Raw genomic sequence first — 15567 nt, forward strand, 5'->3', positions numbered from 1 at the left:
CGGACACCCTTTGCTTTTAATGTCTTGATTAGTATATAAAACATACTACTTGAGCGTAATACCAAAAATAAATTAGAATTTTGGCCCACTGCTTCTAACCACTGCTTATTAAAATGGTCTTTAGCTCTTCTCTGCTAAAAAATATTTCAGGATACAAATTATTTCCATCATCATTTTATCCGTTCTTATGTTTCCAGGGATAATTTGACTCCTAACAAAATCCAGTCTTTTTTTTTTTTTTTTTTAAAGATTTTATTTATTTATTATTAGAGAGAGGGACAGCCAGAGAGAGAGGGAACACAAGCAGGGGGAGTGGGAGAGGAAGAAGCAGGCTCCCAGCAGAGGAACCTGATGTGGGGCTCGATCCCAGAACGCTGGGATCACGCCCTGAGCTGAAGGCAGACACTTAAGGACTGAGCCACCCCCAAAATCCAGTCTTTGTGTTAAGGGTTTTTCTTATCTGGTTAGATTCTACGTAAATTGGGGAAGTATATTTGCATTTTATCAACAGCTTATTTAAAGGTGATTTAATCTGTTTAATCCCCAGCTTCATTCCAGACAGGAATGGGGGCAGCAGCAGTTTCTTGCCCACTGATGTGTGCCAGGAAGAGAGCCAGGCACTGGGGGCAGAAAGGTGAATCAGTCAGGGATTGTGAGGGGGGCTGAAGTTGTGCCTGGGGCACAGGCAGTCTTGGCTGTGGTAGGTGAGCCCATGTATTGTATTTGAGGACGGCCTCATCCTCCTGTCACCTGGGCTCAGCCAGGGTCTGGAGCAAGGTGTGGTCTATGGAGGCCATGTAGGGGCCTGGCCCCCTCATTTTATCTCAGCTCTCAGTACAGAGGTTCACTTCCTACAGCTTCACAGATAATCTGAAGGGTCCAGGATAAAAAGAGGGGATGAGAGGCAAAGAATCAATGGAGAAGACCAGAATGGGGAGAATGTTGCCAAATGTCAGTTAATTACCTTTGACCAAATTTGACATCAAAGGTATGTGGTCCTCTCCCCAACACAACAGCCCCCCACCCCAACACACATGCTTAAGACCTCCTTAGAAGGTAAATAGGAGGGCCTCTCAGTCCCTGGTCCTGAGGGATGTGAGTCTCACAAGTTTTAGAATGGACACTTAGGTCTCTTCTTTCTTGTGTTCTCTGTAGTGCTTTGGTTGGAGCACTCTGAGCTCTGAAGCAGGTTTTCAGAGGCTGTCGCTTGCCAGGTTGGGCAGTGAGCTGTGTGGATGGGTGTGGAGACTGGAAAGGGAACAGGAGTGTTGCTCTGTCTTCCCTGGTCACTCAGTCACATGGTGATGTGAGGAAAACCCAAGAAGAAATGCTCTCCTTGCCAGCGCCCTCCTTAAGGCTCTCCCTTGGCCATAAACTCTAAGAACTGTTCCTTTTCTGAGAGTCCAGTACTGGAACAAAGAAGAAATGCAAATGGCCACTAAATACATGAGAACATGGTCCACCTCATTTTTAACCAGAAAAGCCAATTAAGGGGTGCCTGGGTGGCTCAGTTGGTTAAGTGACTGCTTTCGGCTCAGGTCATGATCCTGGAGTCCCAGGATCCAGCGAGTCCCCTTTCCAGCTCTCTGCTCAGCAGGGAGTCTGCTGCTCCCTCTGACCCTCCCCCCCCCCATGCTCGCTCTCTCTCATTCTCTCTCTCTCAAAAAAACTAAAATAAAACATTAAAAACCCACACAAAAAAAAAAAAAAAAAAAAAGCCAATTAAAATTGCAGTAGATGGGGTGCCTGGCTAGTTCAGTTGGTGGAGCGTGATTCTTGATCTCAGGGTTGTGAGTTCAACCCCCTTGGTGGGTGTGGATCCTACTTAAAAAATATATATCATATATATAATATTTTAATATATTATTTAATTTAATATATATATAATATATATATTAGAATGCAGTAATATTGAGAAGTTTGGCGATTTTAAATGTGTATATAATCCAACAATTCTGATTCTAGGAATATATCTTAAGAAAATAGTTGAATGGATGCATCAAGATAAATGTGTGAGGATATTTTTGAATCACTGATTATAAGAGAAGTCCCTCAGCAGGTGATTGGTTGGTAGATTATGAACCATATCTAGGCTGGAATGTCATATAGATTAAGGAGCTTAAAGAGCAGGCAGCTTCATATGGTTTCCATGGTGTTTCATCAACACCCATGTGGTCCTGGCCTTGTCTCAGCCCCTGGCACCCCTGATATTCATAGCCAAACCCCTAAGATCCCCTGCTATGGGAGTTGGGAATGATCCAGAGAGGAGCACCAAGAGTGCCAGGGAGGTGGGCGGAAGCCTGAATAGGAGCAGAGCATTGAACCAACAGCTTCCCAGCGGGGCAACATGCTGAGTGAGGTCTTTTCAGAGAAGGCTACTCTACAGGCAACTTTTGTGGATCCTGGTTCTTCTGGATGACCAAGGAAGTTGTGGTGCTTGCCCTCCCCGGGTCTGGCTGAATTCCTGAATATCCCGGCAGTGAGATGAAAAATAAAACATTTCTGTCCTGTGGTGCACATGGACGAACATCTTAGCATCTCGGTTTTGTGGTGGACACTGTTGTTTGGTGAACCCAGTATCCATCTCGCTTTCTCTGGCAACAAGGCCAGTGTTCTTTGGACAACTGTTGTCTTCCACTTCCAGCCCCTGGGGTTCAGATGAATCTGGCTCTGCTCCCTGGTTCCAAAGTGGTCTTGTCAGAGCCCGTCTCCAGGACTTCTGTTAGCTTTACTGAGAAGAGTCTTCATTCTCCAGGGGGGTAGCATGAGAAACTGGGTCCACCTCTACCTCTGCAGAGAGTTTAAGAACGAGGTATGGCCAGGGTCTGTGGAGTCATGAGGGAAAGTACAGGAACCCAGTGGTAGCAGCAGCTGAACTGTCACACACTTAGGCCTGGCAGACAAGGACCCTAGAAGGAGAGAGTCATGTAGAGGAAGATGCCTTGTTGGACAGAGAGTCTCCAAGGTTTACTGAGACAAGAAGAACAAGATGTGGTTGAGTGGGCAGTTCCACACAATCAAGTGGTGAAGGCAGAGTGGGAAGAGAGAATGTGGGGGGAGGAGGGGCCAGTATGGATTTTACTATAAAGGTCCGCTGAAAAAATTCCACCGCAGAGGATTTTCAATCAGAAGTCAGTGACCTGATTTACCTTTCTGGAGATCTCTCTGAATTCAAGTGGAGAGAAATGCATCGTATATTGGGACGAAAGCGGAAGGAGGCAATTCAGCTCTTAGGAAGCCTTTGAGGAGGAGGACGGGGTAGCAGAGATGAGGGGCGGGGCCGAGGACAGTGAAATGGTGGGATTCAGGTGCACAGATACAAGTCAAAGTGGGAAGGGGCTCGTGCTGAAGTCATATGACCTTGGCTACTTGACTTCTCCGAGCCTCAGCTTCCTATCCATTGCACAATGTAAATCTGACAAGTGTACTGGTTAAGAGTACTGTTTTTGTCAGATCTGGATTTGAATCTCAGTGGGTACCAGCTGGATGACTTATGCAAGTAGCTTAATTATACAATGTAGCTTTTATTGAGCACTTGCTATGTGCTAACCAGTAGAATCCTCCCCAGACCAGCATACTTTTGTTTTTCCAGTTTACAGGGGGCAGGAACAGTAATATGGAGAGAATAAGTTACTTGTCGGAGGTCTCAGCCAGGATTTTTTCTAACCACCAAATTACCCTCACTTTTCTGCGCCGGAAATTGGGAGAATAATACTGACACTTCCCTGTGCGGTTGGGAAGATTCAAGAAGAGGCCTGGCAAGTAGTAGGTGTTGGTTAAATTATTTTTAAAACCATTATTATTATATTCTTTGTGTTTTCCTGAATTTTTCGCTGGGAGCAGGCATCACTTGGACAAATCCCTTGGATTAAAAAAAAGACCTGTCAGGTGAAGGGAAAAAAAACTGCAGCTCCCGGTTCCTCAGTGGAGATTCGGGGTGTGGCCATAGTTGGGGGGATGAGGGGGTGGGTTACAGGGCGGGGCGGGGCCAAGACGTATGGCTGGGCTGGAGGGGCGGGGCCAGAGCGCTAAAGTCGGGGTTGGGGGCGGGGCCCGGAGAGAAGGGGCAGGGCGCGGGCCGGCAGCGCATGCTCAGTGGTGCGGCCAGCTCCGCCGCCGCCGCCGCCGGCGCCACCGCCCACTTGGGGCTGGCCAGAGGCAGGCAGTCGGGGTGCAGAGTAGGGTAGGGCTGGGCGAGCGCACGGCCATGGCCCCGTGGCTGCAGCTCTGCTCCGTCTTTTTCACGGTCAACGCTTGCCTCAACGGCTCGCAGCTGGCCGTGGCCGCGGGCGGCTCCAGCAGAGCGCGGGGCGCGGACACCTGCGGCTGGAGGGTAAGGAGAAACTTCTTTTCGTCCCCAAAAGCGCGGCGGGCGCGGTGCGCACAGGTGCTTGCGGGCAGCCGAGCGGGTGCCGACGTGCCTGCCCTACGCGGAGTCTGCGGCAGGGCTGGGATCCCCGCTGCTCCCGCCCTTCTTCCCTCCCGGGGCGCGCGTCCGCCATCCCCGGCCGGGATGAAAGGGGCCGCCCGACCCCCGGCTTTGTGTTGCTAATGAGGCGCGGCCACTGGCCGGGGTCCGGCTCCCAGAGGGCGGGCGAGAGGGGCGTCCCGCGGCGGGCGGGAGAAGGGCGCCCCACCCTTTGTTTCCGGACCTGTACCTCCTTCGCCCCAAAGCTGGGATGCTCAGAGCTGTCCGAACTGGGGGCGCTTTGGAGCAGGAGTGGCCCTGTAGTCCACTCCTCCAGTCCACAACTCTGCAGAGTCCCGGGACTGCCGGAGTGGGGACCCGGAGCGCTGGGGAGGGATGCGCCCCCTCTCGTGGCTGCATTGTTCCTTCTAGGCTGGGCCGTCTTACCCCACTTTCACCCCACCCCCGATTCCCGACTTGCTGGGAAATTTTGCTCCCCGTTCAGCCCTTCGTCTGGCAAATGGTCTCGCGGATGACCTACACCCCCTCTCCCTGGCCCCAGCTTGACTTGCCGGTATTTTTCTAGGCCAAAGGCAGGCATGAGTTTGTCACCTCGGTCAGATGCTCCAGAGGAGACTGGAGAGGTGCACAGACTTAGCCTTGTGTTTGGAGCCTTCTCTCAGTAAACGAGCACTTTGATGCTGTCCGGGTGGTGGGGCGTAGGGTGGAGGGGGGGCGGTGTGCGCGGGGATGCTGCGGTCCCCAGTCCCCACCAGGGTTCCTGGGCTTGGGCGGCCCCAGGACCCGGAGACTGCATCTGTCTGCCGCGCACCTCCCACCCAAGCGGGAGGGTGGCCAGGCGTCAGAGCATTCAAGGCCTTTAGACTTGTGGAGGGCTTTGTGAGGGCTTTGCACTCAAGCAGCCACGGACGTGACCTTGGCTCTGCTCCTGGGCTCCAGTTTCTCCACCTGAAAAATGGGAATAAATGGGGATTTCCTAGTTATCCCAGCACTGTTGCGCTGAGAATTGGGTCCTTTACTTGGAATAAGGTTGACTCACCTCTTCTGGGATGTTCTGAATGGCCTCAGCACAGTCAAGGCCTAGGACCTGGCACCCTTTTAGAGTCGCAGGCTGGTGCTTTCAGCTCCCTTGTCCCACATTCAGAGAAACACAGTGCAGAAAACCAGGTATGAGCCAGGCAGCTGGGTTATCTTCAAACCTAATAGCCGCACTATAGAGAGCTAGAACACACCCTCCCACCACCAATCCCATAGTGAATATAACTATTCCTGTTGGAGTAAAACATCACATTTTCTTACCCTGTCCCATTTTAGTAAAATACCACAATTACTATTTTTTAAGATACCAAGTTTTTCCCAGTTTTTAGATCAAAAAGTTTACCTTAAGGCTATCTCCTATTGACTTATTAATCTTGCTAAACTTTTTGGATCTAAGTGGATGTTTTGGCTTTTGAATAAAGAGCATCACATGCATTTTATTCTGAGTTTACATATGACAGCAAAGGTGGATCGGTCCAAGTTGCTATTTTTCTGCAGGTGGCTTCACGTATCAGTTCACAAAGCTTGTGAAGTTTTAATGCTTCAGGTATAATAGTGGCCCAAAGGAGCCAAGCTGATGGTTTTGTTCTCTATGCCTGTGGGAATGTGTTCATTTCCCCTGACTGTGCACCCCTACTCCGAATTAATGATGGCCCCTGCCCCAGAAGCCTCACACTCAGGCTGACCTCTTTTCTCCCACCACAACTCCTAGTTGGGGGTGACCTTCTCAACAGCTTTTACCTTGGTCTAACTAATTCTCTCCTTGGGTCCCTTCTTTGAATGAGCATGGAAGCCTCTGGGCCATCTCCCAGATTCTACATTCTTCCCAACCTGCTGCATGGCTCCTTCCCTCCTGGACTTCTTTTTGGTGCATCTGATGGAGCCATCCCCAACCCCTCTTGCCCACCTGCCTTGCGTACCTACCTTTCCAGCCTGTCCCTAACTTTGGTGCCCTCTGTGCTGTTGAGGCATGCTTTCTCTGCTCCTATGATGCCTTTTCCTTCCCCTGAGAACCTTGTGCTTTTCCTAAGACTCAGCTCAGGTGATACCACCTCCAGGAAGCCCTCCCTGAATGCCATTCCCTTTGCTTTGCCTTCTCACGCAGGTCCTTGCGCTTTAGTTCTCACCACACTACGCTGTTAATATTTGCTCACAACTATGTCTTAGGACAGTTTTCTTTAGCCAGGCACTTAACCTCATCTTGGTGGCCTCAGAGCCTGTAAATCTTGACTGAGCCCAATTAGACCCTGTAGCCTTCCTACTAAATCCTGTATTAGGTAATGATTTTAGTAAGTGGGTGGAGAGATGAGAGCACTGGTGTCCACTCCACAGCAGGCTTTTGCACATGCTGTTCCTGTCTGTGTTCCTTTTCTTTACACCTCAGCCTCCCTTCTCTGCTCCAGCAGCACTTCCTGCAGGAGGCCTTCCCTGCCCACACCTCCCTACATTGGGTCTTCCAAATGTTGCTCTGTCAGAGGACTGGCCAGTGAGTGCTGGTGTACAGTGATTTGGGCCTTTGATTCATGTCAGAGTCCCCTACCAGGTGGTGGGTAGTCAGCTCATAGATGTTGGTCTCAGTTCTGAGGTTGCTTACAGTCTAGTTGGGGCCATGCAGACATGAAAGAAGGGTTGATTATGTGTGACTCAAACAGGAGACGCCTTCCCGTGGGTCTTGGTCACATGGAACCTGAGAGGGGGACAGCAGGGTGGAGACGTGAGCCCTGCAGGATTTGGGTGCTGCGGAGGAACTGAGCAAATGACCCCCTTGATCTCCAGGGAGCATTTGTTCCAGGAACTCTTGCCCCTGCAGCAGTGTGTGTTTTCCCAGGACTTGCAAGGTGACTGCAGCCAGCTAACCTTCAGCAGCTTTTCTAACACACCCTTTGGGGAGGCTCTCTGAGGAGCTGGCCTGGTTTAAGTGGTCAGATTTCACAACCTTCCTATTATTAGTGGGGCAATTAAGGGGCCGATACCATCTTGAACACAGCTCAGTGTTTTAGAAATGAGTTGTGGGCACACTTCCTTGACTACTTAAAAACAAAAATCTCTTAGGGCCCTTGCCAGGTAAAGTTGCTCTTGGAGTAATAAATACAGTTTTCCCAAAGAAATAACAATTTCTAAAGCTGGCATCCTCATTTACACTGGATCTCAACTGTTGCTTCTTGATAGTGGGATGGTTGTTTGTGATGGGTAACTTTCTATCAACTGCGCTGAGGTTTTTTCCCCTCTATAAATTGCACTGAGGTTTTTTTCCGTCATCTTGCTGTTTGTCCGAAATACACTGATGGAACAAAGAATTAGGCATCGGCTCCCACAGGTTTTTATTTTGTGGCGTTTCCTGCAGTGGAGAAGGACAGAACAAGAAACGCCTTCCTCCCTAAACGGGGTTCAGCTTCTCTGGTCTTTTATCTCTGAAACAAATGTCTACCCTGCAAAAAAAGCCTGCTCCTTCAGGAATTCAGGAAGCCAGAATGCTGGCATCGTCTTTACAATGAAGTGCAAGTTTCCCATTTAAGGCAAATACTTCATCTCAAAAGGTAGGAAGGAATAGGGTGGTACTTGGAAAAGAAGAAGTTCCAGCTGGTTGAAATTTAGGTCCTGATAAAAGTCCAATCCAAGAACTCTCCTTGGCTGTGGGCCCAGGCATGTTTATTTGATTCTGAATTGGATGCGTTTTCATTCACTTGCAGCTTATGGCTCCCTAGCCTGCATCTGGTTTGCCTGTCTTGTGGCCATGTCTTCCATGTTATACATGCTCTCGTGTCTCTTACAGAATTCTTGGTTAAAAAGTGACTCAGCCCTGGTTGACACATTTTTCAGAGAGACATTTTTATAAGAACCGTGGTGCTTTCCTCCAGCCTGTTTTGCCGTATTAATTGGGAATCCTTCTGGCCCGGGTCCATCTCTCTTGAACAGCCCTCCCTTCTCTCCCCTCCCCCATCCATCTCACTGAAGCCCCTGCAGTGCCTGGGGCATTGTGCTAGTTGTATTAACAAGGGGATACAGCTGGGTGAATGAGACCAGCAAGAAAGTACCGTCTGTGGACCCTTTCCCTCTGAACACAATTTCTCAAAGTAAAGTCTAGGGGCTTCCAGTATCAGGATTGTCTTGGGAGCTCGTTAAAATGCAGATTCAAGGCTAATGCGACCAGAATGGGAGTGAGATGGGGGTTCAGCAACTGGCATTTTAACAAATTCCTCTGATGCTCTCTCAGTGATGAGAGCCATTGCTTTAGGAGACAGGACTTCCCCCAGGCCAGAGAAGGGGGAGAGAAACCACACTCTAAGCATTTAAAATCAGAGTTTGACTTTAAATTACTTCCCTGTATTTAGAAAGGAAGTGAAGACTTTGTCAGAGCCCTGAACAGTGAAAGGGGTCAGGCTGGCTGAGGGGGATCCAAGGGAGCCAGCTGGGCAGGGCACCCTGATTTGGGAGGATGACTTTAGCCTGGGGTTGAAGGGGAGGCCAGGAGTAAAGGCGACCCTGACGCTTCCATGGGTTCCTCCCCAGAACAGCTGGGCTTGTCTGGAAAACAGTCTCAGGAAAGAGCAGGGAAGGATCCAAATCATATTCTCCGCAGTTCAAACCTTACCAGTGTCCCTACAAAGGAAAGAACTGCTAATGCTTTTGTAAGTCTTTATTTTAAGTTGAGTATTTTTCATGCTTCATTTGGCCTAAAATGTGTGTGTGTTTAAGCTTTTAGACCCTCTTTTCCCCTCATTGGTCCCTGAGCTTTTTCACATACCATGCCCAGCAGATGTCTGCTGCTGCTGAGGCCACCCCATCAGCAATTAATTGTACCTTTTCGTTTCTCACTGCCTCTTGTGTCTGCCTCTGATGGATGGGCTTTTAGGCTTCTGGAGGCTTGCCCCCCCCCCCATTTGTAAGAGTGTGGGGCTGAGGCTGGGGGCTCAGGTACCCCTAGAAGCTTGATAGCCTGGGGTGGGGAGACAGTGCCCTTGGAGGAGACCTTTCTCTTGCACTCTGCCCTGCCAGCTGAGACCTTTTATGTCTCATATCTCCCCCAAATTTGGAGGTCCCCTGCCCTCTGCAATCTCAGGGGGCCTGTCTGTGCTGGTGCCACAGGCCCCGTCTCCCAGTGGCTTGACTTGCTCGTCCGGTGGGAGGCAATGTCCTCCCGGGCAGTGTTTGTCTTGGCTGCTGGGACATTCTGAATGGTCCTGACACACGATTAGGTGACTGATGGCCCCACAACACATTGTCTTCTCCAGGGCCCGGGGCCCTTTGAAGCTCTTCCCTGTGGGAAGTAAAGAGACTATTTGCTCTATTAAAATGCCTTGGAATTTCCTCTGTTTAACCACAGGCCACTTCCTCTCTGCCACTCTAAACCCGGCAGGGCCACTGGCTGATTGAAAAGACACAAGCCCAGGAGAGAGCACATCCTATTGAAACAGATCGTCTTACTGCAAATTAAAGCTGGCAAATCTCTAAGAATAAACCAAATCTAAGGGGGGAAATCCTAGAGATGGCTCGTTATCTTGCTCAAAATTTAGCAGGTAGATGTAATTCACACTTGAAGTCCTGAGTGCATCATAGATTACTTCTTTAAAATTTTTTAAGAAGGGAAGTCGACATTATAACCAAATCAGTGTGTTCTGTCTACACTGGCAGGTTAAAGTCCTGCAATCAAGTGGATTTTTCATCGTGTGAGTTGGAAAGTCTTTATTATCTGGGAAGAGCGTGATATCTATTCATAGAAAACCATAACAGGCTTATTCTCTCCTTGCAGATTCTGTCTGCTGGTTTTATGGGCTCAGAAATCCCAAGTAAGAAGTGTGCAGCCTAAATAAAACCGAGAATATCTCTGGGGAGACTGTCCCTCACCCTTTCCCAAGCAGTAATTGGGAAAGTTTAATTAACAACAGCCAGGCGTGAAACTAAAAATTACCTAAGTAACAAACACCAAACATTTAAACCCTGTGTGTACCCTGTTTTTGTGATGGGGCCTAAAAAAGGAATAACTAGCTGGTTTCTAATGGAGACTAGTATTTTAACATTTACAACTTCATTGTTCAAAGCATCTGTGATAAAAAGGGCTTCCCTTTGCTTTGGTTCCTTGTTTGGAAATGTTGGGGGAAGGTGGATGTAGCTAATTAAGGCTACAACATTTAAAGGGGGGACTTAATAGGTACCAGCTGTCCTCAGCAAATCACTGGGTGGATGACAAAATAAAGATGTGATGTGAACACGCATGTAATTCTCTTCTAAAACGGAAGTTGGCCTATAAATTGTCTGATTTAATAGCATGAATGGAAACGACCTCCATTTCAAAAACTGTGCACTTTTAAGAAGCATTGGATTTATAGTGAACCTAATGGTAAAATGTCTTATTTACATAAAGCTAGTACCTTTAGAGTTGAAAGGGCAGTAGATAGCAAGTATTGTTGGACATTTAATAAATTGTAATTTCATTGTATGTTACTTCATTCCAAAACTGAACATTAATCACGAGGGTTTTTCATTAAAATTGCTACATTGTAGGGAAGGTTGCTTGAACTTATCAGGAATGTCCTATAAAATTGAAGCGGCAACTTTGAAAGGGAATGGAAATTGATAGCATTAATTAAATGTTTGGATGGATATTTACATTTCACACATTAAATGAATACTTCAGATGAATCCTTTTGAAATCATGAAGGATTAGGCTTTAAATATAATCTTTTTAGATTTAAAAATTTTATTTCCTTAAAAACTAGGAGTTTTTCCAAGTGTTCTGTTTTGTCAGTTTTGTAGAATGACACCCCTCCCCCCAACCCCCCCCCCCCCATTGAATGGTAACCCTTTAAAATATGCTGGCTGCGGCCCCAGACTTCTGTTCTGAGATGGGGTAGAGGGAGGGTTTCCTTGGAACGAAGAAGTGCATTTTCCTGAGACAGGCCATATGGTTTAAAAACTCTTTGTGATTTTATTCTGTCCAGGTGATTTCTGGTTTCTCCTCTCCTGAAATGGCCCCCGTTTTACCAGAGGGAAATGCAATGTAATCCAGACCGATGCACAAGCAGTCAGCACTAACAAGTGTGAGCCCTGCTGAGTGACAGTTTGTCGCTGCCTTTCTCTGGAGTGGGCACGTTGGCTCTGGGTGGGGCACAGGCACTCACATGGTCAGGATTTATTGTGACTGCTCAAGATCTGAAGTTCGAGAAGACTAGTCTGGAGTGAGGACGTAAGACACGGTTTTTTGGGCAGTGACACTGTGTCAAGTCTTGGTGTGGTTTTGTAGTTTACTTTCCAGGGAAAAGACAAAGACGGTAGGACCAGGCCCTCTCCCCTGTCTGCAGTGGCTCCCCACCCAGCTGGGGCTGCAAGAAAAAGGCCCAGAGTCAGGGAGGTGCAGGAAGGATTCCAAGGTACAAGGAACTCTCTGTCCTCTCTCTACACCTCCCCACTCCTTCCAGAGAAACACGAACCACATTCCTGCTGCTCCTCAAACTAGAACATTCTGCCTATGCAGTTGCCAGTGTGAGAAGCAGCGTAATGATGTACCAGTGCCTGAGGTGCTGCTTGACACCTTTGGAAAGCTGGCTTTTTAGCCCTTGTCCCCACTGGTTCCCAGTAATTCTGGCTTCCTGGTCTGCCTTAGTTTCCCCTGCTTTGGAGGAGGCTCACCTTTCTCTATGAGGCTTCTCCACATCGTGCTCCCCCTCTCCTGGCCTCCCCATGTGAATTTCACCTGTGCCAGAAAGCCTGCATGCAGTAAAGTCAGACCCACCCCATCATGCCTCCAGATTTAGTGAGAATGCATCCAGCCTTTTGCAGTGATGATTGAAGAAGAGGAAACTTGATTCGTTTATGAAGAAGAAACTTAACTCGGATGGTTCAGAGGAAGCTTAGAAGAAGGGGTTGAATGGCCGAAGAAGGCGGCTCCCCTCTGTAGGTGGAACCAGGAGGTGGAGGGATCCTTTGAAAGAAAAGTGTGACACAAAGAATGAAGTGGCAAAGCTGAGGGAGGGTGGTTCTTTGCACGGGGTGGGGACAGAAGGCCGAGGATGTAGGTTGGGTTGTAGGTAGGCCTTGAATTTTGTCTGCGTGCACCTGTCACGAAGCATGAGGCTTGACGGGTCTCTCCAGCAGATGAATCGTTTGATAAGAGTGACCCTCAGTGGCCATTTCTCCATTCAGTGTGAATTTGGTGCTTTCTCTGTGCTGGGCCTGATTTCTGGAGCTTCAATTAAACATGGAGACAAGTTGGACGATGTAATAGCAACATGACCACCCTGTTTGAAATAGCAACCTGCCCTCTTTACCTCACTTTGTTTTTCTCCACAGACCTTTTCACCGTGAGACACCCATGGTGTTTTCTTGTCTATCTCTCGTCTGTTTCCCCCACTGCAGTGTCCACGGCCTGAGGCCAGAGCCCGTATCTATTTTGTTTCCTGCTGCATCAGGAGATCAGGGGTGGGCATATAGTAGGTTCTCCCTGAATGTTCCTTGAATGACCAAGTGCCCTGCAGGAAATCACAGTCAGTGATGAGAATGATGGTGGCACATACGGATGATCTCAGGGGTTCTCTCTGCTGAGGTGACCTGGAAGGTGAGCAGCTGTCATACACATATCCTCTGAAGTCCTGTGGTTTCTTACATTTTCTTGACATTCGTGCATCACGTGGCATTAGGTGCTCCGAGTTAGCATAAAATATGTTCCACCTCGTCACATCATGGATTACTGGCACCAGTAAACTGCCGGGCTGCAGGATGGTCCAGGGGATGACTGAGGTGGTGATCGGGCCGGGATTGGATGGGGACCGCACCTTGTAAAGTGTTGGTTGCTTCAAGAGGAGCTGTCTGGACTGTGCAATTTACGCTGCACCGTGGATAAAAAAAATGTACAAAGTTACTATCCAGTGCTAACTGTGCTTCCTGGTTTTGGACTTGATGAAATGTCTCGTTTTGTTTCATCCCCTCTGGTTGTGAGCACGTTCCGTTTTCTGAAGTCACTAGATGGTCCATCCAGAATCAAAAATGCTCTCTGCCTTCTTTCCAGGGCTGTGGGTTTGCTGGCCAGCTGTAGTAATGAGTTTTTGCCCGGCTTTGATTTCCATGGCTTGCCTCCCTGTGGGAGGAACTAGATATTTCTGATCTTACCTCTGCTCATATTCAGATCCAGCCAAGCAGTCAGTGACTTCCCGGGCTTTTTTGTGGAAGACTGTGGGAAAGGTCCTGGTTGGCTGGCTATGAATTAATGAAATCCTTAGAAGGCTTCACTAAAGATAGCTCCTGTGGTTTAAAAAAAAATAGCATTGCCTTTTTAATTTGAGAAAGAGGTCATGGAGTTTTACCGAAATTAAGCAGAGAAAATGCAACATCTGGTTGTGCTGTCCAAAGGCTGCTTCAGGGCGGTGGGAGCCGTGGGTTCCCAGTGTCTGACTTGCCCAAGGTGACAGTCACCCAGGTCCCTCCTAAGGCTGCTTTGGACACACTGCCTCTCTCATTGTTCTCCTCCCTGGGTTTTGAAGTCCTCAAGAGACAGAAATTCTACCCCCACATCTTTACACTTGAGCACATTTCCCATTTACTGAGCTTTCTTCCTTTTACTTAAAGGGTCACATGTGTTTTTTTTGTTTTTTTGTTTTTTTTAAGTGCATAGTTTCGAGTTGGTCAAGACTAGTGTAATTATTGCTTTTATCTCATTAAAGAAAGATGAGGGTGGATAATGGGGGGAGACTTTGGGCGGAAGGCAGGGGGGTTTTAAAGAGCTGTTCTAAAAAGTTTTTAAATTAGTAGGCTTTCTGACATGAGAAAGAGAATGATAAATTGCAGGAGAAGAGTTTTAGGGAAAGGCGTGAAGCGGCTTTTCAAGGACCTATGACTTTTTAAAATCAGAAACACGAATGTCTTAAATGTCTGCTGTGTGCACATTCCCAACCCCCTTGCCCAGTTAGGTGAATAATGTCATATTATTATGTTTTTTACATCTTATTTTTATTCTAGACCTATGCTGTATTAAGACTTATGTAATTTTCCTTTAAAAAACACTAATAATATTTTGGGCATATATTTTCTGAAACTAAACAGGGAGGTGAAATTATTGCTGCGTAGCACACCCTGCCCCCCACCAGCCCAACAGGTGGCTGGTCCCTGGTACCTGGGCTTATCTTTACTATACTTTCTTGCCCATATTTTGGATTCTGAAAATTTTCAAGCCTATAGAAAAGTTGAAAGCACTGTAAAATGAGCACCTGTTTCCCCTTTGCTGGGAGTCACCAATTGCTTGCCCTGCCCACCTCAGTTGTCCTGCAGTACTTCGTGATTTCTTTCTGAATCACGTTCCAGGATTCAGACAAGGATCATTCTTAAATAGATCACTTTCTTTTTTTTTAAGATTTTATTTATTTATTTGAGAGAGAGCGAGCTCAAGCAGGGGAACAGCAGAAGGAGCTGCAGAGGGAGAGGGAGAAGCTGACTCCCTGCTGAGCAGGGAGCCCGATGCGGGGCTCCATCCCAGGACCCTGAGATCATGACCTGAGCCAAAGCAGACATTTAACCGACTGAGCCACCCAGGTGCTCTTTAAATAGATCACTTCTACAGAGACATCCTGTCTCTTTGGTCTCCTTTAAATGAGGACAGTCCTTCCACCCATTTCTTTGGTCCTTTATAAATACACATTCTGAAGATTCAGGGTCACTTGTGGTGTAGACGGTCCCACAATCTAGATTTCTGCTCGTTTCCTCACAACAAGGGTTAATATTTTGGCCAGATCCCTCCAAAGATGATATTGTGACGTTGTGTGTTAGGTATCAGTAGGTAACAAATATGAATACAGTTTCAGCGCTGAGCAAAATTTGGTTTTTCTACTTGAAACTGTTGCACATGGAGACCTTTCCAGTGGTTTCATCCAGTTCAGTCTTGTGTTGTCTTATTTAAAAAGGAGATGCTTTACATGAAGGCTTCCCTTTTACTTTACTGAGAATCCAAAGCACAGGGTGTCATGTGTGCTAGGCTGTATATATCCTCTTCCCTTAAAGACTATTTGAAATCAGTTGTGCTCTCAACATTAGGACTGTGGTGTCTCAAGAATGTATAAGGTTTTTGCTATTCACATGAGCCTGTAGCAAGGCCTCTTAGGTGTCGCCCTCCACGA

General features: G+C 47.7%; 1 protein-coding gene across 2 annotated transcripts in view; it reads left to right on the forward strand.

The window, feature by feature from the left end:
* The first annotated feature begins 4109 nt into the window (after nt 1-4109).
* IL17RD (interleukin 17 receptor D) overlaps nt 4110-15567 on the forward strand; it is a 67130-nt gene continuing 55672 nt past the window's right edge. For both annotated transcript variants that reach the window (XM_040628657.1, XM_040628658.1), the window contains exon 1: nt 4110-4333. In XM_040628657.1, the coding sequence (XP_040484591.1) occupies nt 4208-4333 (126 nt within the window). In that variant the 5' untranslated portion in view covers nt 4110-4207. The remainder of the gene's footprint in view (nt 4334-15567) is intronic.

This window comes from Ursus maritimus, unplaced genomic scaffold (genome assembly GCF_017311325.1).
Source record: "Ursus maritimus isolate PB19 unplaced genomic scaffold, ASM1731132v1 scaffold_14, whole genome shotgun sequence".
Lineage (NCBI taxonomy): Eukaryota > Metazoa > Chordata > Mammalia > Carnivora > Ursidae > Ursus > Ursus maritimus.